The sequence below is a fragment of the Rhinichthys klamathensis genome, unplaced genomic scaffold (genome assembly GCF_029890125.1).
Source record: "Rhinichthys klamathensis goyatoka isolate OS25496 unplaced genomic scaffold, OSU_Roscu_1.1 h1tg000244l_1, whole genome shotgun sequence".
Classification (NCBI taxonomy): Eukaryota; Metazoa; Chordata; class Actinopteri; order Cypriniformes; family Leuciscidae; genus Rhinichthys; species Rhinichthys klamathensis.
Window position 1 is genome coordinate 1,271,328 of NW_026606766.1, and position 27,615 is coordinate 1,298,942.

The 27,615-nt window shown below is 37.8% G+C and overlaps 2 protein-coding genes across 2 annotated transcripts in view; one reads left to right on the forward strand and one right to left on the reverse strand.

The window, feature by feature from the left end:
* The window catches only part of LOC130100571 (fatty-acid amide hydrolase 1), a 28,599-nt gene extending 28,224 nt beyond the window's left edge, over nucleotides 1–375 (forward strand). The window contains exon 15 of the mRNA XM_056266055.1: nucleotides 186–375. Coding sequence (XP_056122030.1) covers nucleotides 186–302 — 117 coding nt within the window. The 3' untranslated portion in view covers nucleotides 303–375. The remainder of the gene's footprint in view (nucleotides 1–185) is intronic.
* Nucleotides 376–8,119: 7,744 nt separating this feature from the next.
* On the reverse strand, nucleotides 8,120–15,080 carry dmbx1b (diencephalon/mesencephalon homeobox 1b). The gene is made up of 5 exons (XM_056266047.1): nucleotides 14,868–15,080; nucleotides 12,143–12,296; nucleotides 11,795–11,973; nucleotides 10,432–10,804; nucleotides 8,120–8,570 (listed from the first exon to the last, which is right to left on the reverse strand). The coding sequence occupies exons 2-5, from the start codon at nucleotides 12,294–12,296 to the stop codon at nucleotides 8,167–8,169; spliced, it is 1,110 nt and encodes a 369-aa protein (XP_056122022.1). The 5' UTR covers nucleotides 14,868–15,080; the 3' UTR covers nucleotides 8,120–8,166.
* Nucleotides 15,081–27,615: the final 12,535 nt, after the last annotated feature.

Consider the following 27,615-nt stretch of genomic DNA (forward strand, 5'->3'; position numbering starts at 1 on the left):
GCACGTGTGTGTCTGTGTGTGTGCGCGCGTGTATGTGTGTGCGTGCGCGTGTTTTGTGTGCGTGTGCATGTGTGTGCATGTGCGCGCGCGTGTGTGTGTGTGTGCGTGCGTGTGTGTGTGCGTGTGTGTGTGTGTGTAACGCGCGTGTGTGTGTTGTGTGCGTGTGCATGTGTGTGTGTTTTCAGGCAGTGAAGGATGGCGTAGGTCTCCCTGTGGCAGTTCAGTGTGTATCTCTACCATGGCAGGATGAAATGTGTCTGCGCTTTATGAGAGAGGTGGAACAGCTCACAGCCAGAAACTAACGATGACTGAGATTCAGCTGCGTATGTTTCTGAGCTGCACGGTTCAGTCGAAGGGGAGTCATGAATCTGAACCACAGAATTAGATCATTGCTCATCAGGTGTTTTAGCTGATATGATGATGCTTAACTAACAACAAGACTGTAGTATTTACACCTGATTGTCCTTGAGATTGTGTGTTGAGTTAATGTGTATTTTTGATGTTTAAATCAGATTAACATGTAAAAATTACTAAAAGACATTCATAGGTTGATCTGTTTGTCCAACCAGTGGCAGACAGCGAGAAACTATTTGAAATCGGGTTTAATTCTTTGCAATAGCTTTTGGTGAAGATAGTGGCACTGAAATGACACACTTCACCTTTAATAAACAAATAACTTTCAATCATTCTTCACGGTTTAAATGAAGCGTGAATATTTGCAGTCGGTATAGAAGCAATGCAGCTTCATCAAGCCTGAATGAGGATTTAAATGCATCTCTTCATATCTGTATGTATCATTTTGTATAATGTAATGCCTTACAAATTGATTAAACTAAAATGAATCAGTACATCTCAGGTTCACTGAAAGCGTGTTGTCTGTCGGTGTGAGATGAGCGCTGCTCGTTTTTTTCGGTCCTGAATGATGACTTTGGTTGGAAAGGCTTGAACTGGACTTAATGACACATGACACCATCAGCTCCAGTGTAATGTAAATATTTGTCTGTTCTGGGTTTTGCACACATTTCACATTCTTCATTTGCATTAGTCATCAAGGATGGGAACTCATTATTTTGATTTCTCCTCGTTATATTGTTCTCTTTCCGGGTCCGCTGCTGAAATGAACCCTAACTCTAATTCTGGCCTGAATAAAGAAATGTTTTCAAAAAAACATTGATTTAATAATGTAACATAGAGACATACGCTACTTTTGGGATCAGTAAGGTAAAAAAAAAAAACTTTTATTCAGCAAAGATGCATTCAATTGATTAAAAGCGATTGTAAACTAAAGATGATTATAGTTACTAAAGTTATAAATATGCATATTTTCCTTACAAAAATGCATCGCTTAACTTCATTAGGCCTTTATTAACCCCCCAGAGTCGTATGATTACTTTTATGATGGATGGATGCGCTTTTTTTGGGCTTCAAAATCTCAGGTAAAGCTTAAAAGAGCCAGGAAATGTTTTAATATAACTCAAATTGTGTTTGGCTGAAAGAAGAAAGTCATATACAAAATATTTTATATGACAAAATATTTTTTATTGAGGGTGAGTAAATTATGGGATAATTTTTCATTTTTAGATGAACTATACCTTCAAATTGTGGTTCAAAATGAAGAATATTGGAATGAGTAATAATTGTAGTTATTGAAAACTGATCAGTATAATTTCTCCATTCTCAATATGTTTGTTCAATTTCAATCAAAATATCCAAGTATGTCCTATATTAATTTCTTTTCATGAAAATACCTGATGTAGGCCTAATTTAATTGTTGGATATTTGAGTGTTTATTTAGCCTACAAGTGAAATTCAGAGATTTTATCAGTTATTTATCATTGTGATATTCACAAATCCACTGCTTTTTTTTTTTAAGAGTACATTTTACTAGAAAGTCACAGTCAGGTTGATGGTGGTGAGGGTTTCTGAAGAGAAAATGCACTTTTAGATAACAAGCAGTGGAGAAAAGGAGAAACTGTAAGTGCAGATGTTTCAGTCATGTACAGTACAGAGACACCTCACTGAAACTTGAAAAGTAAGTATGTCTGGCCAGGGACTTACAGCTGGATTAGTGGATAACGATAACGATGACTGTAAAGATTTGTGCGATTCAACAGTTCAGTGATTCAGGTTTTGGCGGCTTTGTGGTTCTTATAGCACAAATGGGAAGCATCGCCTCTGGACAAGATACTCTTTTCTTCCAGCGCCGTTCTGCTTCTTTTCTTTCGCCATGTCTTTCTCTCTCTCTCTCTCTCTCTCTCCTCTCTCTCTCTCTCTCTCTCTCTCTCTCTCTCTCTCTCTCTCTCTCTCTCTCCATCTCTCCTCCTCTCTCCCTCTTCTCTTCTCTCTCTCTCTCTCCTCTCTCTCTCTCTCTCTCCTCTCTCTCTCATCTTCTCACTCTCTCTCTCTCTCTCTCATCTCTCTCTCTCTCTCTCTCTCTCTCTCTCTCTCTCTCTCATCTCTCTCTCTCTACGTCACACCACCCCCCACAGCGCTTCTGCTACGTTTGAGTTTTCCTTTCTTTCCTTCCGCGGTGAGCTCGCCCCGAAGCCTTATAGCCAAATTGGTTTACATTGGGGAGATAAATGCTCTGCAAATGCGCTTAAACACATACAGTAAAAATGCAGACAGTGCGTATCGGGATTACCGACCAAGTCATGAGGCGGAAAAGAGAGCCGCTGCTCGCAGTCTGTCTCATCCACTTTCAGGAAGAGGATTTGGCATATCCTTGCCTGTCAGTAATTCCTGGAATTATATAACGCCATGGCAAGAATAAAAGTCCGGCGGTATTGTGAAAGTATTGTTTTGCAGGGCTGGCAGAGTGAGTCGTCGGGCGGGTCAGATGGAAGGGGTAAAGACTGCAGAGTTTTCAAGTGAGGATCCTGTCGAGTGGAATTATGGGAAATCTGAGTTAAACCTTCTGAATTTCTGCTGAACGGCTTCTTCCGGTTTGTCTTAACTCTGAGAGCGTGCACGAGTTTGATGCTTCACTTCACTCCTATTATAGTGAATGCTTTCTAAAGTGGCCGAGTTCAGTTTTTCTGCTGGTCGAATCCGAATTACTGAATTCAGTTTAGCCATTATCTCTCTTTTTTCTGAATTTAAAGTTGCACTCTGTCAGATCAGGAGCCTAATATGGTTTATTTACATGGAATGGGTCTCCTCAAAACATATAGGGGCCAATTGCAAAGCAATACATTAATGATTGAGAGACGAACAAATAAAAGTTCCTCAAAAGCCTGTTGAAATATTTGATTAAAAAAGAATAATATATATATATATAACCAAGAAAAACTAAACTGCTTCAGTCCAGTAAGTGTTCATCTTGAAATAGGCTACTAATCTAAAATTTATTTTTGTAAACGTCATTAAAATCTGTAAAGATTTCACAGCAAAAAAAGATGTGTAGCCTACCATGACCTGAAGTGCAGATATTGCAGGTTATTACTAAACACCAGAAGAACACCAATGATAAAAGTAAAAAACCAGAAAGACCATGTGCAATTCTTGGGTGAGTGCATAAGAAAAAGGTTCTGGTGGGTGTTTTGGTCTAATTTGGTCACAATATTGACAGTAAATAAATTATGTTAGAATTCAGACCTGACCTAAAAATCCACCTTTTCTGTCGTTTTATTTAATTTATGGCATAATGCACACCTCATGTGATAAACTAAAATAGGCTACTGGCTAGTAAAATGTTCATGCACTGTGATATTTCACAAAAGCTGGAACATTAGGCATTTATATGATAAATAATTAGCCAAGACCTAAATGTTATAATTTAGTAAGAGTGTAGCACCTACAGCTCGGCAGATCCTTCTGTTGTTTGCATTTTGTAGCAGGAGAAAAATAGCCCATTTAATTCTAAGAGTCAGAGCGTGGAAGGATAATGATCATGTAAAAGGGGGAAACAATTTAAATACTTTAAAACTAACCCTTTAAAGCTCTACACCCACTGATATGGAGAACATTTAAACTTATCTTATAACTTTATGAATACTTCAAATAAATGCTTGTTCTTGCAAAGTCTCCAAGAGTGTTAAAATCAGACGCACCCCACTGATATTTCCTGACTCCTCTAGTTTAAGCACATCCAGCAAGGTTAGAACAAAACTCATACCATGCCATTGAAACAGCCCCTTTTCACACTCTTTTATGGTTCCTCTAAAGGTCTTAGCCGTGCAGCAAAGGAGAGCTGTCACTGGGGAACCTGAGCCCATTGATGAACTGACAGCCACTGCCAGAATATGATCCTAATCCTGTTCCCAGCATTCTTTAACCCACTGCCATCGCAGTACCGGCACATATTCAAGCAGCTGTCAACTCAGAAAATCCCTATAACAGAGCACAACCCTGATACACATCAAAGAGCTCGAGAGGACCTCAACAGCTTAACACACACACACACACACACACACACACACACAGATGAAAAACACCCAACCCAAAAACTGCACATTTTTACACAGCACACACTAAATATCGGTTGTAAAAGTGTCAAACAAAAGATTTTACATGTTGTATTTGTCATAAAATTAATGATGATCACTGAAGAGGTGGTTTTTGCTTCAGGACGTAGATTTAGTTACTAAATAAAATCGAATGTTGGCGTTTATTAATCCTGACCTGCATATACCCAAAAATGTGAAACTATTAACATGGCATAGACTGAATAAGAAAATTGACATTATAATTATGCACTTTTTTCAATGGTTTCAAGGCCAATAATTCAAGATGCTAACATGAACGTGAATTTTGTTCTGAAGAGTTTGTTTAGATACACACAGCCTTTAACAACAAAAAGTTTAGGAAGTATTTTAGTCCTCTAGCAGTTAAAAACCAAAACTGCGTGTACAGTAGTCAACATTTGAAGTGGATCAAAACCTTTCATCAAAGTTATACATGAATTTTGAAGAATACCCGGTCTTGTCTTAGGACAACTTTGATTAACTTTTTTGATCCACTTCAAATTTTGACTATTTTGAGGAAGAACATTGTTTTGGTTGTGCATTAGCATTAGCATTAGAGATTAATCTAGCCTACAGCTCATAGCTTTATTAACAGACGTGATATTACATGAAAATAAATTCCAGCAGCGCCAGCAACCATAATGAGATGACCCTTCACAATAGTAATTGCTTCACTGTTAGAGAGCCATTTATCTGTTCAATAAAACACCGTAATCACCTGTTGAGTAATTCGGCATCTGTTTAAAACGGGTGAATCTCCGGATGTCGGAGATTTAGCGGCTCCATGTCAACCTTTCTCACTCGTTGTGACAACTAACCCCTGCCACTCACACCAGGTCCAGGAGCAACTTTACTGTAGGCTATTTACGGATATGACGAGACACACACAGGCGAGTGACTCCTGTGCACATCTTCCCGCAGAAACCATCCCGACAGGTCTAATATATAAACACTTAATAGCCTTTTAGGGGTGTAACGAGACCCTCATGTCACGGTTTGGACTTGGTGCTTGTTACCCAAGGAGAGACACCAGAATAACAATATTCTGAAGCTGAAAATACTGAATAATTTTAGACGAATATGCTTTAGGCTACTCGGTCACTGACTAGATATATTTAAAATAATGTCGGCCACTTTTTACTGGGAACAAGACGTTTGGCATTATCCTGACACACAAATATTCCCCCATTGCTTTATACGTTATAAATCAACATTAGGCCTACGTATAGTAGTTTAATGTAGTAGCCTACTGACGCTAAACTCTGAAGATTTTTTTTTTTTTCTCACACAGTAATTTTTATTTTGGGGGAACTATCCACGATACATATTGTTGCATTTTTGTATTGCGATATATTGTTACACCCCTAAGCCTTAGTGAATCCGGGTAAAAACACCCTTTGGAAGAAGGATTGATGATGTATTGACTCATAATTTAAATTGTGTTAATTGTGAACAAAAACTTTAGTGTGTAGGTTTAAGTTTTTGTATATTTTAATGTAGTTATTGTTAGTTTTATTTCAAGGTACTAAAATGTTTTTTTTTATGGTTGTTAGTTTTAGTTAACTATAATAACCCTGCTTTTAAAACTTAATAAGTATTCTTAATTTATGATTATATACTTAATTAAATTTTATTGTTTGTATTTATAATTTTTTCAATGCTGTCTGTGTCACAATGCATTAAGAGATGTTAACCATTATTATGCTTTAGTTAAAGATCTTGTCTTTTCTCCCTTTTCTGCCTGGAGTGAGAATGAAATCCATCTTTTTAAAATTCACTGGAGTGCCAGCATTTAAAGTATCTGCTGTTAACAGGTGTCTGAACACGACATGTCTTCTCACTCCATTCCTCTGTTCTTCCTCAACTTAATCCACTGGTATCCTGACCCGTGTTAATCTCCTTACGCTCCAGAGCTGCCAAACCCCTGACAGGAGGGTGATGTGGGGTGATCCACTCGTCTTCTGCCTCTGTGTGTTAAGCTTTTCTCTGGATCTGTTTATCAAGATGAGCATGCATGCAAAACAGGGGAAAAACAGAAAGAGAAAGGGCACGCATGCAGAAAACATTCCATTCCATCCATTTATTTAGTTATGGTGTGCAAGTAATGCAATGCATATGGATTAAAAAATGTAATTTTAGAGAATAAGCATGCTTAAAAATCCTATCAATGTGTCTTTGGTAATTTCTTCATACCTCAAAATAATTTTAGCTCAGTGATCTGATGTAACTTTTTCCTTATTTTTTATATAAATCTCTAATTATGAGTTTTGCCGTTGTAGAGGTATAGCTAATGTTAGTCACCTTTTTTAACTAATTCATGATCAATTTAGCTTCTAATAACTCGTAAAATGACAGAATTTTAAATGACCATTTTTAAATTGTGGAACTGTAAGAAATGCATGATTATTATTATAATAACTTTTAAAATAGCAGGATGGTAAAAATGGCAGAAAAAGTGTTGCATTAAATATCGCCAAATGCAGGTGTAATGGAAAAGACAAAACATTAAAATCTGAAATACTCAACAAACAATAAAACTAGATTCAGTTCATATATGTGGTTTATTCCCTTTCATTTCACTGATAAATTATTCACATTTATTTAAACAATTCCATTAGACTCTAAGATGACAAATCACATGGCATGACATCAGGAACATCAGTCCAGGTGATGCGGAAGTCTGATGTTTGCAGAAGCTTCATCCACACGTTTACGTCCCTTTATAAGATCCACAGACAGTTAAACATTTCTTCAAATATACAAACGGGAGGCTTCACTACCTTCTACTAAGGCTGTGGACCTGATTAAGCTTATTTTACAGAGACAAATGAATTTAATAAATTTTTTTTTTTTTTTGCATTTCAAAGTGCAAAGCAAGGGGTGTTTGGAAAAGTTGAAAACCTCTGCCATGCAGTCAGACCTTAACATTTCAAAGTCATCCAAACTTCTCCACTCCGCCATGCTAAATGATAATGAAACAGCTCCAGCTCAGCCAGCTGTCACGTGATTTCTGCACACTAATGTTATGTAGGCCCTGTTTACACCTGGTATTAAGATGCGTTTTGGTCGATCGGATCATAAGTGGACGACACTAAATGCAGGTGTAAACGGGGTGTAAAACGTTTTTGAGCTTGTCCACTTTCGACCACTTCCAGAGGGAGTCAAAAACAGTCAACAGTCAAACAGATAGTCCAATTCAAGCTTTCGTAGTGTATACCATCATGTGGTCGAATGTGTTCAAACAGCCACTAAAGACCGTCCACTGACCTCATCCGTGAACATTATAGGAAGAGCTCTAGCCAGACGGGATTTAAACTTTGTCGGATGAAGACCCAAGTTTGGTTTGAAGATGAAAAACGTACCAAGCACAATGTTCTCTCGCCATTCCTGATTTCTAACACACACTCACAGCGTTCGACTGATCTTGCGGCTGTCAGAGCAGAAACTAAAGCTGACGCTCTCCGTGTTCACATGTAAATTGCATGAGCGTATTATGTCCATTAGATTGAAGATCTGAAAAAACCCCATACATTCATTTACCCACCCATAGACCCTCCCCTCGAAGAAATCAGGACAGAAGTGGTCAACAATAGAGACGGATTAAAACACCAGGTGTAAACTTGTGATCCGATCAACCAAAACACATCTTACTACCACGTGCAAACCGGGCTTTAGATCCTGAACACAAGACATTGAGAGGTTAGTTTGGAAGCGTGTCCAAGCCGAGTGATGCAGCGTGTTGCTTCGCCCTCAGACGCAGGTTTTCGATGCTTGTGGTTTTGCTGTTGAGGGCCGGTAGAGCTCCAGAGCCCTGCATCAGAGGCCCGCTCCACATCTGCTGGGCCTGGGACAGGGACTGGTAGTAGGGCTGACACGGCAGCGATCCCAGCGGAGACGCCATGTTCATGTTTACGCCCAGGTAGGGTAAGGAGGAGGGCGTGGACACGTCGAAGACGGGGTAGTGCATGATGTTGTTGGTGGCGGCCATGTGCTGGCGAAACTGCTCCTGCAGACGGAAGAGACTGAGAGGAGACGAGGCGTAGGAATTAGTCTGAGCCACTCCACCACTGGAGGAGGGAAGAGCTGGAGAACCAAGCGGATCATCTGGGGAGAGGGGTGGATGACAATGTAATACTGTTTCCGTTTGCATTCAACATTCGTTCACCCAAAAATGTTTATGAATAAAATGTTATTCGATCTGCGTCATCAATGTTTGCGGCGGCCATATTGTTGACAGAAACCACGGCAACTGTCAGTCTGTCAAGCGAGGCAGCGTCGGTTTTATCCATGGTATTATCACTGTATTTATTTTTTTTTAAACAGCGTGATGGTGTGTTGTGTAATACACGGCTGTTTTAACAACAGCAACAAGAACCCCGGAGTTAGTTTTTATGATTGCGATAAGTTACCGACTGTCAGAAAACATGAAGGGGACAGAGTTGAGCCAGCGCAGGAGAGGCTAGCTAGGATAAATAGGCTAAACTTTCAGCCAAGTCCCCATAGAAAAGTCTATTCTCATCATTTTACCACAGGTTTCACACATAATCCGTGTGCAATGCGTGTGCGGTGCGTATACGGTACAGAAGCAGGACGCGCTATAGTGCTTCATATGCTGCGTTTGCAGTGCGCAACTGATCCGCGGCTGTACCACAAACACCCCGGTACTCACTATTTTTATTTTAACACATACTCACTATTTCAACAACGTAAGCCAATTATTCCATGCATTAATTCTATATATTAAGTTGCTCAAGCAAGTGGTCAAATATGTAACCATGTACTTCGCAAACATTTTAAATGAAAACTTAAAATTGACAAAAACAACCGACTCTCATGCCTTTTCTTTTGCATTTACATTTTAATACAGCAAATCTTGCATGTCACAAAGAACTTGTTTTTCCACCTCCACGAATGAGACGAGCGTCGTTCATTATGTTGCCTTGTTGAGGTGCATTGTAGTTTGTATATGGATACTGTATGAACGAGATCGTTAAATATCCGGATAAGTTACGGCTGGCAAAGTGGCAATAAGGACGGATCTTTACTTAAGCTTGATTGGTGTGGACCCACATCAAATAATAGCATTATCTTCTCTTGATACCGACGAGATGAAGCCAGGCTACTGCTCCCCTCAACTCAAATCTGCGCGCGGTTAGGGGCAGCAGGACAGATGTCATGTCAACAATATGGCCGCGGTTAGCTACTTCCGGTGTTTGCGAATAAGGTCTATAAGACTTTGGTTTAATTTACCAATGGGACATAGGCTTGCTATAAAGGAATATTCACGCCAAAATTAATATTCTGTCATCAATTAGCCTACTCAATCTCATGTTGTTCCAAACCCACAAGATTTCTAGGTTCATCTTCGAAAGACAAATTAAAATATATTTTATGAAACCTGAGAGGTTTCTGTCCCTCCATTGAAAGTCCAGGTAACCAAAACTTAAAAGATCTAAAAAGGCTTTGTAAAATGAATCTAGCGGTTTAATACAAGTTTTGTGAAGAGATACGATTGCTTTATATAATGAACAGAAAGCGTTTTTTGCATAAAGACGACAACGTCGTCAAAACGATCCCCGAAAATGATTAAAAACACTGTATTCTGCTGCCAGGCCAGTAGTTGGCGACGTCACTCTGTAAAAAAACAACAACAGACTGAACACGTAATACGCATGACGTCACCGTTTTCACAAATTCACATGGAGACATTAATGGTAGCCTATCGTTTTCAAAAACTTGCAATTTTATTTTATTTACATCTAAATAATGATCAACGTGCCCAGATTTTTAACCTGTAGAGTCAATTCTGTCATCATTTACTGTTAAAGTGCTTTTTTGTCATTTCTTCAGTGTTTCTCCTTTTGTGTTATAAATACATTTTTGGTTGAACTAATCCTTAATTCCTTAATTCTCCTTTTCCTTTGAAGCATTGTGAAAGAAAAATCATATGAATAGCTATTCATACCTAATTTAGGGCTGATTGGTTTGCAAGAAGGTGAAGTGTCATCTGTTGTCAGGGGAGGCCCCGCCTCTTTTGTTTCATCTTTGATTGACAGCGATTCGTCCTCTCTGTCAGTCATGTCCTCCGCCCCTGACTCCGCCCCTGACTGTTCCGGTGAGGTGACATTGACCTCCTCACTCGGCTCACAGGGAGGGGCACACGTGGGGCCACGCCCATCTGAAGGAGAGGGCGGGGTTTGAGCCTCAATGGGCGGGGCTTCTTCTTTTCCTTCTTCCTGCGCGCTCTCCATCCCAGCATCCTTCATCCTCTGAAGCTGCTCTTTCTGCAAGCTCCGCTGCTTCTTGCGAAACTTCGCACGGCGGTTTTTAAACCACACCTGTTAGTGTGAAGAAATTGGTGTTTGTGAATCTTTAAAGGTTGAGTCGTTGAATTAAGGCAAGACACCACTGGTGATATAGGGTAAAAACTTTAACTGATAGGTATGACCATACATCCCCAAATGGGTTATTACAGTACATCAAGAAAATTGTTTTTTATTTCAAGATTTCTGAAATGTTATGTTCAAATATGCAAATGAGACAATATCTAAAGTGTGCACAAATGTAGAAAAACGCAGATATTGCTTGCTTCATTTTTGTAGTGTTCATGATTTTTTAAAGAGGGGATTTTGGATATTTCTTTAGCTCCATAATTTAGAAAATAGTATCAACAGCGAGAAAAAAATATATAATTTTACCATGTTTTTAGGGAAAAAATATGAAACATGTGAATTATACATGAACAAACCCCTTTGTAAAAACCTTCAGAGTATAGATAGGAGTTAAGCAGGAAAGTAGTAAGTGCTAATATGTATTTGTAACTAAAATCTACATATGCAAATAGATACAATTTAGTAAGAAAATCTAAATAAAAACTCCTAATTGTGTATTTTTAATGTTTTCTGTTTTCCATGCATTTAGTCTAAATTAAGCTAAAAGAAATCTCAAAATTGACCAGTGCATGAAAAAAACTATATTTCTGTCTGTAGTGTATTTAATTAAAGTGCACAATAACATTAGCAATGTAGCCTATAATTCTGCCTAAACAATGCTGGGTTGTTTGAACCCAAGATTGGGTAAAATATGGACAGACCCAAATGTTGGGTTAAAAATGTAATTTCAAATTTTAACCCAACTTCAACTTTCACTTTCAACTGTAAAAAAATTTAATTGCATTTTTAACCCAACATTTGGGTTTGTCCATATTTGACCCAAATTTGGGTTGAAACAACCCAGCATGTTTTAGAGTATACAAAGTTGCGTTGTGCCCTGGCATCTTTTATGTGCTTTTTGATCTTGAGGTGATTTCCCATCGGCTGTGAACTGACCTGCACTCGAGCTTCGGGGAGGTTGGTGCACATGGCCAGGCGTTCACGCATGACCACATCAGGGTAGTGAGTTTTCTGGAAGGTTTTCTCCAGCGCCTCGAGTTGCTGCGCGGTGAAGGCTGTTCGGCTGCGGCGCTGCTTCCGGTGCTGAGAGCCATACCGAGCCTCTAAGATGATGTCTACACACACACACACACACATTGAAGATGAAGAATTATGGTGAGTTTCATAACAAACATGTAATCTATCGATATCCATCCATCCATCCATCCATCTATCTATATCTATCAAATAATTTGACCTAACTATCTATCTATGAATTTGAACTTGCAGGTGAGCGGTTATTACCTGCGAGTCTCTCCGCCAGGGTGAGCGCGTGCACGGAGGGCCGGTAGTCGGGCGCGTGCTGCGCGTGCTGCGCGGCCTGTTGATGCAGGTTGTACATGGCACTCAGCGAGTTCATGGCGTGCAGAGAGTAGCCGTTCACCCCGTAGTGCTGCATCTGATAGACGACAGAACATGCAGAAGATTACTGGACTGGTTCAAATAATCATTTAACTTCTCCGTTTACGAGAACTTTCATGGTGCGTTGCGGTTGCGCTGTTGCATTTCACGCATCATGGGATGGTCATAACGCATACTTAGCCTATCCATAAAGAGATCTAAATCATGGAAGTAATTTTAACACATGAAAAATAAATAACTGACAGAATTTGAACATATACACTCTTGAAAATAAAAGTTAGCCTATTTATTGGCATTGATGGTGACACGAAAAACCTGGGAATCGGAATCTTGTTGCACAAAAGATTCTTTAAAGAATCTTCTTTTTAATTTTTTTTTTTAAATGTTCTTCACACTAAGGGAACAAAATGGTTCTTTTAATAAATTCTCACCGAAAAGTGGTTCAAAAATGGTTCTTCCGTGGTATCACGGCAAACTTTTTAAGAGTGCATTGCATTTTTAAGAGTGTAGGCAACTTTAATCAAAACATCTTATATTTCACCAGGAATAATTTATTTCTCGCATACCGTATTATTTAATTGTAAATTGTAAATTAAATGATTTAGTTCCCTCAATCAAGGAATAAATTCTTTCCTATAATATGCCATGTCTTTCACAGAACATGTGCATTGCAGTCTTACAACAAAAGTTGTGTATCAGTCGTAAACAAACACCATCTGTGTGTGTTCATAAACTTTCTCTTCATATTTTTCTTGTAAAACGCTCGCTACATTTTTATACGTATTTTTCGCTATTTGATTTAATTTGTATCGAATCATTTTTTGTGCAAAAAGTGCTTGGTAATTCTTTGTTTTTCTTCTATCATTTTAAGCAAATATAACTTTTTGACAAATGAATATTAGCTTATATTTTTGTGTGCATTCACTTTTATTAAATTGGAAAACGTGTAAAAAAAAGAATATGGAAAAGATGTTGTTTACTTTTTTTTATTCGATCTGACTGAGCAAAAACATTGTATTCATCATGATGGCGAATATGACACAATCGATGATGAATGTTTTTGTTCAGTTTGCAAGCAGCGTGACAGATGGACTTTTGATATAGGACGTCTATCAAATTAAATATAGCCTAGATATGAATAATTCGTTTTGGGTATGTTGAAGGCATTTTAAAAAGTGTATTAATTTTTGCGCGTTTTTTTTTTTTTTTGCAAGAACTGCTCGAGGCCATATTTGACAAGCTCTCTGTCAAAAAAATAAAAAATCGCTTTAACTGCATTAATAAATAACAATTAGGCCTAATAGTAGGCCTAGTATAGATAATAGCAGATGATTGAATCTGAATTTATTCAGTAGGCCTACTGTAAGGATTTTCCATCATTAAGCTGCAGTTTGATCACCCTTTAATCTGTGATAATTGGCTACAGTGTGCTAATAATCTCTTTATTAGTCATAATTATTTTTTGAAGCAAGAATAAGTGTAAGCAGCCTGAGGGTTTAGGATTTAGTCCTGACTAAAGAGCCCGTGGCATTTGTGTCACTGACACTAAATTCCCCAGTGTAATCATATTCCAGCCACATGGGAATACTTTAATTCGGCTGAACAAAAAGTGCTTTGCTAAACATTTACTGTGTGTGTCTGTCCCGCGGTGTTGAGCTCAGTCGGGGCTCTTTCTGTCGCCTCTGGGCTGGTTCTGTTGGAGATGAGTGTGTGTGTGTGTGTGTGTGTGTGTGTGTGTGTGTGTGTGTGTGTGTGTGTGTGTGTGTGCATTTATAAATGCGCCTAATGTTGCTGCAAATACAGCTTTCATTACCAGTCTGAGTCTGACCTGATGGACGCGAAGTAGTTTGTGTTTGACGACACTTGGTGCACAATGTTTTAAACAACCAGCCACAATAATTCCAAGACATTGTGATTAAAAGAATTTTGTGTTTGCAACATGTTTTTGTGTCTTCAATTTTTTTTTATTATCTCTAAAAATGCTGGGTTGTTTCAACACACCAAAGGTTGGGTTTTAAAATGTAATTAAAAAATGTAAAACAACAATTGGGTTTGTCCATATTTGACCCAACCATGGGTTGAAACAACCCATCATTTGAGTAAATCAGGGCTTAATATAGGCCTACATATAGTTTAAATATAGCCTATTTAATAATAAATATATTTTTTATATTTACAAAATATAATCCATATAAATCAAAGTTTAGTTATTTCTAACTAATATGAATGCACATTAACAAATGGTCTGTTAAACATTAAGCTACTGTATTTTTTTTTTTTTTTTTTATATTATTTAATATGACTGAATTCTACGTTAGGTTGCACCAGCCAAACTAATTTGTAAGGGTCCGATCATAAATATATCCTCAACAACTGCACACTTTCACCACCTACAGTTTGTAATTCAATGTTTGTTCAAATTATTAACAAATATATTTTAGCCTATTATAATAGACGATCAGTTTCAATTCTTTAGGGCCTACGTCAAAAAAATAACTTAGGTAATTAGGTTAGCCTATATGTGTAAGTTGAAACACATAAACGCATGAAAGCAGTTTTTAAAACTGATTTTCACAGGCTCATATGAATTTTTAAAGTGCTTACTCACCTCTCTGAGAAGTTTTTCCCCCTCCGAACTGTAACAACAATTTAGCAACTGAACAGAAGTGATTTTTCCCAGTCTGTCTGCAGTTTTATATCCTGTTGGAAGTCAAACGTATCCGAGACTGTTTACAACTGCTCTGTTCTGAAGAATGTTTGATGTTAGTCCTCAAAAAATATCACAGCCTCCGCGGGTCAGAGCGCTTGAAGCTCCCGCCCATCGGCCAATGAGGAGCGCGATCAGATCACAGCCGCACCTGATTGGCCAATTTCGCTGTCAGTCAGAGGTTCTCCTTTACCTTCAGTTCCCCCAGTTTGCACGGGTTCATGTTGACCCGTGCAACGGTATGCTTTTTTATGCTCTTTTTTATAAATATATGACGACTGACCGAATCAGTTGTAAATAAATTATTACTAAATTATAAATAATAATAATTTAAACATGTTTAAAATGGCTCAAATATTTTAAACGTTTAAAAGATAGCTACACTCTAAAAATGCTGGGTTGTTTCGAACCATGTTTGGGTAAAAAAAAAAAGATAAAACCAACCGTTGGGTTTAAATTTTTCTTTTAAAAATGTAAACCAACGGTTAAAAATGTATAGGCCTACCAACGGTTGGATTTGTCGATATTTGACCCAATCATGAGTTGAAACAACCCAGCATTTTTTAGAGTGAAGGCTGTATTTTTGCATAGGCTATTCGGAAATAATGAATTTGATGTTTTATTGTTACACCATTAAGAAAGTGCAAAAACAAATTTACCATTTCAGAAAAAGTAGCCTAAACTAAAGAACAACTGCGCATTTCCAAGCTGGAATCTTAATTATGAATGTGGAGGGGAAAAGAGTTGTAAACTATTATTTGCGTTACACCTCTTGAGTCTGTCAAGCTGATTTTAAGAGGGACCGAAGCAAAGGAGGAGGAGAGAGAATGAGATCTCTAATAGATGGCAGAATCTCTCCCGGCCCGGAGGATTTAGAGACAAGACGCCATCTCAGCCTTTAAAACACTCTTAAAATGACGGATGGTAAGAGGATTAAAACAATAATGCCCTTCTCTTCTTCAGTTTTTTTAAAGGTTTTCTTCCAGAGGGGGGGGGGGGGGGGGGGGGGGGGGAATTAAGACTGGAATTAAGAAGAGGCCCTTAAATGCAAAGCTTAATATTTTGTTGAAATGGTGGGGAAAATTAAAGATTCAGGGTGATATTTTGAGTCTTGGCTAAATACGGCTAAATTATGGGGCACATAAAAAAAATGTTATAGCCTATTTTTATGTATTTTATTTATTAAATAAACTATTCTATTTAGGCTAATCTACGAATTAGTGCTTTACTCTGTACAGCCTAATCTTAAATTATAAAAAAAAAAAAAAAAAAAACTTCAATATTTGTTTGGTATTTAAGGTTAGAAGTTCCCCCGGTTCGTGGTAGCGCCTGTTTAGTGCACATAGGCCTATGCTTAAGGTCTAGAGGGAAAAAATCCGATTAACTTTTGAACCAGTGGAAATAAGAAGTTAAATAGGAGGTAAAGCTGGGTAGTGTTCTGTGTAAAGACCGTTTTTAAAGCAATTAAAGCGAGAAGGAATTCCTCCGTTTCTTCACAGACTCTAATGCGCATGCGTCCGGCACGTCTGAGGGGTTTGTCGCTCGATAAAGAAATAGGCTACCATTCCCGCTAAAACATTATTTAATTTCTCGGCAGATCTTGTCAGTTTTTAATAACAACTCTCAGTGCTGCCCAACCAATAAGAATTATGCGTTTATGTGATTTACCGTAATTAGGCCTGAACTTCCCAGAACAAAAACATTTTTTTTTAAAGAAAGCTTTAGGCTACTAACGTTATTTCAGTTGTCCAGATTTTTTAAAACGTCCAGGTAAATGTCCAGTTTTTTTTTAATAAATCACAGCTATTGACCAATCAGAATCAAGGATTGGAACTACCGCTTTATAAGAAAGTTTTGCTTTCTGTTCATTAATTCAGATGCCCGGTATTTTTTGTAATCGTCCAGTTAAATTTCCAGTTTAAAAAAAAAAATCCAAAGTTTTTTTTTTTGGTAGTGAATGTCAGTTGATGGGACCTTGAGTTCTGTATAGTTTATTTTCCATATATGGAATATTTTCCATATATCAGGGCCCTTCCATATATGTTTGGTTACCCATATTCTTCAAAATATCTTCTTTTGTGTTCACCAGAAGAAATTAATTGATTCAGGTTTAGATCCAGTTGAGGGTGAGTTAATGTCACTAATGTCTGCAATGTGAACAGTACACTGCTTACGAGTATAATTGCAGCGACATTTGCCGCAAACACCACCAATCAAAGTTGCTTTTAAGATGTTTTCAATTCCTTAATACATACTTATATGCATTCCAACATGTACAAAGGTTTGAAAGATGAAGAGTTTTTAAAATGTGAAATTTGTCAGTGTCCTGAACTGCAAGGCTAAATTTGAGTATACCAGTTTGAGGTTATTTTCGTTTCTAACCACTTTTACTATAATAGCCCACATCTGCTAACATATTTATTCTGTATTTTACTATGAACAGGTTCCATCACAGAAAGCCTCTTTAGATGATTTAACGTCTTTCCTCTTGGAGATGATGCTCTCGCATGCCAGATCTTCAGAACAAAACTTTATCCTCTCTTAAAGCTCAACCGACCAGCCAAAATGCGTGCAAGCTTTCTCAATGAGGTGTAAAACCAACTTTAAACCAATGAGCCAAATGCAATACGCAAGGTTTTAGTTAGCCTACTCGAATTTCATGTTTAGGATATGGATGCATCCAAGGTTTTATGGTCGGAATTCAAACAAGTTTTCCTTTGAGAGACATAAGGGAAAGCTTGCAAAATTATCTCTTATTGTGTTTCGAATGTAAACAACCTACTTTGCCATTGGTAGAGGGTTGAACCTCTGTTTCTTGTCAAGGGTATTGTATGTGCTGATATAGGCAATATTAATAATTTTGATTAATGGATCTAAGTTGACTGCTTCCTGGGGACTCTTGTGACAAGAATAGCAAAACAACTTGCCAGAAGCAATCCGTTAAAAGTGTTATTATTAAGACATTTGGTTAAAATGTTTTCTTTCCGCTTCTGCTGAATCTGATTAAAAGGAGCCAAAATAACACTTGCCATCAATCAATCCTTCCTCAATAATGCTAAACAGCACTGGAATTTTTCTTCAATGCACTTTTGGCTGAAGGTTGAGATGATTTTTTTTTTGGTGATGTTTACACACAGTATGATGTGTCGAGACACGGATTGTCTGGCAATGTTTTCTCCTCAGGCATAGCGATGGCTTTGAAAAGATTTTTAGTTACAGAAACTAGTTTTTGTCTGTAAAAATCCATGAAATGGCTCAACGAACACAGTTTTGTTTTAAGTGTTGGAATATTTTAGAAGCAGGAAATTTGGGTGTATATCAAAGTGAATAATAATAGTGCTTATAATTTGCTAGCAAGTGGTTTTTGGGTATGGACATTCTCATTCTTGGCCATTTGGGTAGCACTTTATTTTACAGTCATATACGTATACTATACTTATTACAACTAACCCTGAACGTACTCCTAAACCTAACCTTAACCCATGTAGTTACTACCCAGTTCTTTCTAAGGTAAGTCAATAAGTGCACATACTGAAAAATAAAGTGCACCCACAAAAAAGTCTGTACACTTTAAATACGTATTATCTGCTAAAAAGGAATTTGGTCAACTTTTAGGAGTGCACTTAGAGATGACCTAAAAGAGACTAAAAAGTGTTTAAAGGGATAGTTCATTTTGACATTCATTTTTGATATGTTTTAGCTTACCTCAAGGGCATCCAAGATGTAGGTGTCTTTGTTTCCGCAGTAGTTTCAATTTTGATATTTTTAGGTCAAACCGTTCTTGTCTGTCAGTCATATAATGCAGGTCTATGGTCACCACCTCAAAGAGCATGACCAGAGAAGTCCAGATTAAACATGATTTAATGACTCATAAATGTAAGTACACATCTTGTAAACACAGCCACGTCCAAGTGATCTGAGGGCGCCGGCGCTTCGGTCTGTGCAAGCGCTGGAAGTGATCTCTCGTGCGTGTACGTCACTCATTGTTTACACAGAACAGAGATTGTAGGTAATTAAAATGGTACTAATTTGCGCTTATCCGGGATGTTTAAACCGTCAGAAAAGAAAACAATTATAAAAAATAAAACAATTGTATGAGTGACGTACACGCGCGAGAGAGATCACTTCCAGCGCTTGCGCAGACCGAAGCGCCGGCGCCCTCAGATCACTTGGACGTGGCTGTGTTTACAAGAGGTAAAAACGATATAAATACTGTTCGTTTTCTCACACAAACCGCTCGTTTCGTGTCTTAGGCCATCAATGTGTACTTACATTTACGAGTCATTAAATCATGTTTAATTTGGACTTCTCTGGTCATGCTCTTTGAGGTGGTGACCATAGACCTGCATTAAATGACTGACAGACAAGAAAGGTTTGACCTAAAAACATCAAAATTGAAACTACTGCGGAAACAAAGACACCTACATCTTGGATGCCCTTGAGGTAAGCTAAAACATACCAAAAATTCATTTCAAAGTGAACTATCCCTTTAAGTGTACTCTAACTGCATTAGTTTTAGTTTAGATTAGTTTTTCTAGATATAGCACATGGGACATTCTTTGGATTCTTTCCTGAAAGGAGGATTTTGAAGAGTTGTAACTTTGGTAGCCCAAAATCTGAACTGCGTCTGAACCGTGAGTATTTGGACACCAGAGCTCTCGTCAATTGATTTGGCCAACTTCCCATCCTGAGAACATTGACATATTGAAACTGGCAGTTGAGTTCCTTCCCTCCAGCCTGCGGCCGGACACAACAACACCTTTTGTGTTGGTCTAATCCTGGGGCTCCACCGTCTTCGCAACTCTAGGGGATAAAAGCACCATCAAACCACTACTTTAGGGGGAAAATCTTCCCTAATCCTAGCTTTACCTAAACAAAAGGAGGGAAAAAAAACAAGAGGGTGGAGAGAAATTGTGCAGAAACAGGGCAAGACCCGGAGCAAAGATCCATACAAACCATTTTCCTGGAGAAACTAAGCATTTCTGACAGGCTTTCAGGGCCACTAGTGACACAAAGTACCAAGTCATAGAGAAAGTTCCACACATTCGATATCTGACTCTTTGAATAATAAAGCACTATAATTTTCAAACTTTCACAGAATTTAATTTTAGGATTTATTTCAATAACTATGTTAGTTTTGTTTCTAGAAAGTATCTTAACATGAACTCTTTTTTTCTTCTATTTTCCCCCTGCTGAAGCTAGTTAAAAGTCTGTTTATATATACTGTATATATACATTGTATATACACGTTGTTTCAACTTAAAAAAGTAAGTGTTTGTGCTGCCTTAAAATTTTAAGTTTAGTCAACTCAAATATCCAAGTTGTCACTTAGTGCACCTTCACATTTCAAGTTGACTAAACATTTTAAGGCAGCACGAACACTTACATTTTTACAGTGATGTGTGTGTGTGTGTAGCAGATCTAATCTGTTTTACAAGCCCAGAATGATTAATAAAATCATACTATTTGTAAAAATCGGTTTTCTTCAACAAGAGGGCAATTTAGTGCAACTATGATAGTAAAATCATATTCTTTAATATTGAGAACTATTTTTAGAACTATACCGTTATCGTTTTCTTTATAGTTATCGTCCTTGAGGTGAACGGGCCTTAACTTGTAAAAGGAAATACCACCTTACGTTAAATATGGGTTACAGGTTTGTTGGGTTCTGCTTGATGTCTGGTTGTTGAAGCAAAACCAGTTGAGAAGCACATCTAAATAATCAGCTCAGTGATCTTCTCCATTGGAGCATGAATAGGTCTGGTTTGGGCCTTGAACTCTGTTGTATTACAGTGACTGATTTCTGCAACTGGTATAAATCTTAAATACGATTTCCTCCTAAATCTCACCCTCAGTGGCCACTTTATGAGTCTAGCGATGAATTTCAGGCATCCATTTTCTCCCTCACACTAAACATTTCACGAGAGAGCCGTTGTAGTCCTGATTCTTTCCTTCAGAAGGATATTGAGGTAAAGAATGAGCTGATGGAGTCTGACTCAAGCCATGCAATGACTCTCTGGAGTAAACACAGCCACACACACACCAACGCCTCGAGCAAACTGCTTCTACTGACCACTTTGTTTTCTATAAGTATCTTAAGACAGACCAGTCTGATGAATAAAAACCTTATCAGTACACTAGATACTCAGAAGCTAATCCAAAGTGTTTGAAGCACTTGATTGTTAAACAATCATTTAAGTGTTTTACGCTTCAATAGCACTTCCTTAAGACAGTGTGAGAATGTAATTCTTTCAGTTTGTGTGACTGAGGATTCAAATTCAGAGAATTCCCCCAGAATTCAGACTGAGAGGAAAATATGGACATATTTTGTTGATCCTGGAACAACATTCTCGTCCAAAAAATAACTTTATTCCTACCCCTAAGTCTAACCCATCCCTAAAGATATGTGAAGAATAACACTGATGTAGAAGCACCTAACCCTGGATCTAAGGCTAAACTTGACATCAACTTTAAACTTGTCCCTCAAATCTGATTGGTTGATGTTGATCCAGGATCATGTTGCACTTGATGAAATCAGGTTCACCACAATGAAGATCTGAGTATGTAAAAGGTAGAAGAATTTAAATGAACAGATCACCCCAAATTTCAATTCTGTCATTATTTACTCGTTTAATATTGTTCTAAACTGAAATGACTAATGAATTTTAGCCATTCAAACGTTTTTGGTAAGAAACAGATATTTATTTACACTGGGTGTCTCGAATTTCTTTTGGAGTCATTTTCATATTAAAAAATGGTGTCAATATATATATATATATATATATATATATATGATGTGTGTGTTGCAGTTGATTTTGTTGCACTAATAGCATGCAGTGAGATTTGTGTCAGGTTATCAGTGAATAATGATTTCGGTTCCTCACAAAAAGATCTCCTGAAAACTAATTTGGCACAGAAAATGGTACTTTTTTACAGTCTACTTATCGTCTGAGAGTTAGTTGACATCGTTGCACTCTTAGGATGTCTAAAGTGAACTATTGAAATAGTGTAACAAAACATTAAGTATCTAATCTCATCAATATTTACCATTTCTCAATGTAGACCTAAATGCATTGAAACTGAAACATTTCTGTGCTGCTTTTTTGCTTGAATAATTTTCACAGGTAATTACTTGAACATCATTTATATATATATATATATATATATATATATATATATATATATATATATATATATATATATACCCAATACTGTCTCTCTTATTTTTAAAACTTAAATTCAAGTCATACACTTGTCAGTGTTTTGTTGGCCAACTGGCAATCTGATATTGAGCAAACAAAGCATATTAGAGTAAGAAAAACATAAAACTCTATTTTAAGGCTTTTTATGCCTTTTTTATTTCAGAAATGTGGTAGTCATCCTTAGTTCGAAGCATTATTTTGTTATTTTAATAGTAAAATTGGAGAAATAATAAGACACATTTTCTTTTGAAAACTTTGAAAACTCTCTCTCTCTCTCTCTGTGTGTGTGTGTGTGTGTGTGTGTGGATTGTAGCTGCCTCAGTGGAGTCAAGGCTGTCAAACCGCTGACCAAGTGTGTCTAACTCCTTCACAGATGCAAACACCGAATGAACCCTCCAGCCTGCCTCTCACTTAGCTGAAAGAGCCCTCATTGGGCTCAACTAACCATGTAATGAGTGAGAGCAACCTGTTAGATGAGGGACTGACCGGGGAACACACACACACCGCTCAGACGCTTGCCTAAACATAGATAATCCCTGTAGCTCGCTGTAGCAGCGGGGTGCTAGTGAACTGAGCAGTGATGGATGTGTTTGCCTACTTATCTTCCCCTAATGATCAATTGATTTGCTGCCCCTGGACAGCTGCACAGTCCAGCTTTTGACCGATGCGGTGGTAGTGAAACCCAGCTGAGGTCAGTCCAAATTATTTCCACATGTAATGCTTCCATGCACTGTTATTTTTTTGTCCATCCAAAAGTTTCAAAATCATGTTTGATGGAAGCAGTTGTTAGGGACAAGCACAGCATGAAAGTTCACCGCTCCACATAATAGCGTTCATTATTTACAAGGGAGTCCTCTTTACTAGTAGGAGCACCTGGAACAATCAGTTAAGTTTACCTAAACTATATCTGAGCCTCTTCACAGTCCTGCCGTGTGTTACATATTATCTAAAACTATTTTAAAGCAATTTATTTTTAATAATTATTATACAATTTTAAATATGGGGCCATTTAAAGACCCTATCAAAGGCATAGTTCACCCAAAAATGGAAATTCTGTCGTCATTTACTCACCCTCAAGTTGATCCAAAACTGTATGAATTTGAAGAATGTTGGAAACAAAACAGTTGACGTTAGCCATTGAATTCAATAATATTTATGGAAGTCAAAGGGGCCTGTCAACTGTTTGGTTGATTTTAAATGTTTATATCTGCTAAATATATGTGCACTACTATATAGATGATGTCAAAGTTAACAGGCTTTGACTTCAATCATATTAGTACAAATTAATTCAGTGTTTGCATATAAATCATCGATCAAATCACAGATGTTGATTGTTCTTCAAAGGTTTGTGCAGTGTCTGTTCACATTTCAGACCAAAATGTGAATGTTTTACATAGTAATTCTTTCAATTAAATTATATTCATTTATTTTAATAATTTGCAACATGTGCAACAGCCAGTTGTCCACAATAACTCAGTGGTGAGACACTGGTTCAAACAGACGAGAGAGAAAGTACAGCAAGAGCAGTACATTTAAATTTATATAAATGTTTCCCATTCGAAAAAAAGCCACAGCTCTTTAAATAAGGCTGGCAATAATCTGTTTCCACTGTGCTGCGAGATCCTGCAGGGATTTACAGAAACATTCGCCCGTGACACAGATCTACATAATCATTTTAACTTTCTCCCCATTCCTTCCCATGATTCTCCTGCTGTCACTTTAGATACTGTTAAAACTGATTTGGGTTCCTTAATCTGGCGGCATTTCTTACACTTTTAAAATCTCTAATATTATAAGGAGATTATTTCATTTATAATTGATTGAGTGCATTTCCTGGAGTGCCACTTCAAAGTTGCTGAATTGAAGATGCATTTAATAGCCAGAGCATGCAGAAAAGAGAAGAGAAAGAGGGAGAGGGAGGGATGGAGAAGGGAAGCCAGCCAAGAGCTTGACTCCCATGCTGTGGGAAATGAAGCTTGCGTCTTTTCTTAAGAAAGCAAGAGGCGAAGATATCATAAGGTCACTGACACAGGGCATGATTTGGGTCTTATTATGGTATAAATCAGACTCTACTATATCACCCATGTGATCAAGTGTTACCTGAACTGGTCAAGCAAAGCAAAGAAAAGCAAAAAAAATTAAACAGACAAATGGTGAAACGTCTTAGGCCAGAGGAATAAAGGTACACTATGTACATAATTTGAATAATGTGTCGATCATTCTTCCAAAAGGTGTTTTTTGTTGGCCTGTTTAAAACCAGCCCATTCTCAGTTGTAACTGAGTTATGGTCTGGCAAAGCGTCATAGACAAATCATTTCCAGAGGGGCGTCACCAACGGACGTCGCGGATAGACCTAAACCCAATCAGAGCGATGAAGGAGATGACGTATGCAGAGCGGCGGAGACACATCTCCGAGTGTTGTTCTTTGCTCGGTTTTTAACTAAAAGGAAACGTTCAAATGGCTTAAAACAGACGCGATAGCTGATTGGAACGAGTGATGTTCGACGGCGGCATCCATCTTTGTAATGTAGGCTACAAAATCTGCTTCAAAATCCCAGCGCTGTCGTCATCGTGTAAAGCCCGCCCCAACGTTTCTGATTGGTGCCTCGATTTCAACTTGGAAATGGGCTTGAATGAGCTCTTTGCCAGACTATTTTCATAGCAAATCTAAATTTGCCGGAAGTTGTCTGGGTTTACCCAGGCTAGTTTTTTGTCTATCCCTGATTCACTACGGTGCCCCTATTATAAGTTTTTAGATCTGTCGGGATGGTTTTCGCAGGAAACTGTGTACATGCGTCACATCGCCCGTGTGCGTCTCGTCATATACGTATGTAAATAGAGTTGCTCTGGCTACTTTCACGCATGAATGGCAGAGGTTAGTTGTTACAACGAGTGAGAAAGGTTGACATGGAGCCGCTAAATCTCCAACCTCAGAGGATTCACTCGTTTTAAACAAATGCTGAACAGAGGAGAGAAAGAGCAGAAAAGAGAAAGAGCTCGTAATAAAACAAGAATCAACATTTGCTTGGCTTTTCGGAGATGGCGAGAACTGAGGGATTTGAAATGTTGTAAATGCGACGTGGAGATTGTGTTTTTATTACTCAACAGGTGATTACGGTGTTTTATTGAACAGATAAATTGCCATTATCTCTCTTAACAGAGTTCATTGTAAACCATTATCGATTGTGAAGGGTTATATTCATCCGCAGTCACGCAGAGCTAAGGCACAACCAAAACAATGCTCTTCTGAAAAATGCATGCAGTTTTGTTTTTCACATTGTTTCATTGAAAGGTTAAGAGTGTATATCTCCAAAAAGAGCATGGTTTCTCTCTATCTTCGAGTTTAAACCGGGTGTGATCAGGACGGCTCGCTCTCGCTCTTCATTAACCCAGTGAGGAGAGGAGGCTGGGGGCTGGAGCACATTTCCAGAGTATGGGATTGTCATCTTGCTGATCATTTATGAGGGAAATGAGTTTTGACAGTGAGAAGGATGCCCCCCCACAACCCCTCATCTCAACGGGGCCATGGCCAAATGGGATCATAATCCTCTTAGTGCCCATCCTTATTAAACACCTCTCTAAATGACATGAAAGGCTCCGGCAGGGGGAAAAAATACTATTATTCCCCCCAGAATAGAATCCTGGGTGCATGATTCACTGTACAGTGTGTGTATTTTACTTTTGGTTTGGTGACAAGTGTGTCTAAGACTTCTCAAGAATAATATATGAGAAACCTCGCCCCACCCCAGCGCTTCTGATGTTCATATCGGGCAGATTGATATTAGTACCTCACTTGATGAACTTAGTTCTCCGCCTCTCCATTAAATTAACAGCTGTGAGATTCCTAATGTGGACTAATTCATTTAACAGACTGCTTAACCCTTTTACTGTAAAGATAATAATTGATTTGTCCTATTTTGTGTTTGTCTCTCAGGGCGAGGCACAGGAGACAGAGAGGAAATGGCAATCAAAGACCGAGATGGCAAATAAATAACGAACAGAAAGTAAATTACAAATAAATTTGGTAACACTTTATTTTGAGGTGAAATAGTTTCATAACTGCATGTACTTACTATAGTAATAACAGTAAAGAATGCATAATTACAACTAACCCTAAACCAAACCCTCATTTTAACTCTATAGATAAGTACATGTTCATTAATATTATTCAATACTTATTTAAGTAAGTAGTACCATATAACTAGACTACGTCAACTTAAACTAAAGTGTATCCACCTTTTTCCTGGCGACCTTACTGCGTTTTGAATTATGGGTGGCACTTCCGGTTTGGGGAACTTCCATTCAAAAAGGCTGAAACGAATCATTTCAAATCATAAGGTTACCCTACAAATAAAGCTGATCCGTCAGTTTGACTGGATGAGCTGTCAATTTTCCTTCATGATTTATTTTCAGACATCATGAGAATAACGTTATACTTGGTATTTTAACGTGACATGTTATAACAAGAATATCTATGGCAAGAGCTCTTTTCAGTCGCTGCTTTCTTTTCCTCATGATGATTTTTATTTTTTCCTTTGCAATCCGCTGTAAAAGTATGAAAAAGTACAACATACGGCACATTTGTGGTCTGTTCTCCCGAATTTAATTTACGATATAATAATTCACTGGAATACACGAAGAATCTCGTTATTCTCCTCAAATCCTCACGTTTCTTTCCAGGTTTGTTTTCACAGGTAAATGCGATTTATAATCTGTCAAAATGACGGAAATCACTTTGATATAGTGTCACGTAATGCTGAAGTTAATGAACATTTTTGATTAAGGCTTGTTATAGGCTATATTTGCCAACTACATTGATATTTACCAAAGACTCGCGCTTTTGGGGCTATTTTTGGTCTGTTGAAAGTACCTTGTTGATACTTTTAAACTTTAAAATTTCATTTTAATGTTCGATGGTTGAAGGGTGAGTCGATTAATGTCATCTCATTGTGCCACTTTTTTAATGTATTGCTGGTATTGCGTTCATAGAGCGAGCCTTTCACTGATTGTTTACAGCTTAACGGAAGTTACACCCATAATTCGCGCAAAGCGTCATGGGGCGCAGGAATAAGGTGGATAACATAAAATTAAATAAAAATGTCTTTTAAACAAACAAGTCAATCAATAAAATGTATTAGTAAATTATACTAATAATGTTAAGCATAAAAGATAATATGAACCAATAATAATATGAAATTAACATTAACGGGTGTATTCACATCAGGAAGGTCTGCTAGTTCCCTTGCTTTGGGACAAAATACAATGTTGTTGTTTTTTGTTTGGTGTGGTTGGCTTTCACTGCCCTTTTTGCAATTAAATGAACACAAATTTGTAAACAAAACGGCAAAGCCAGCTAGTGACGAGTTCTTCCTCAAAAGTGCTTATCAACCTGTTACTTTATAAACACAACTTTGCTTCCTGGTGGACTGTTTAAAAACATTTTTGTG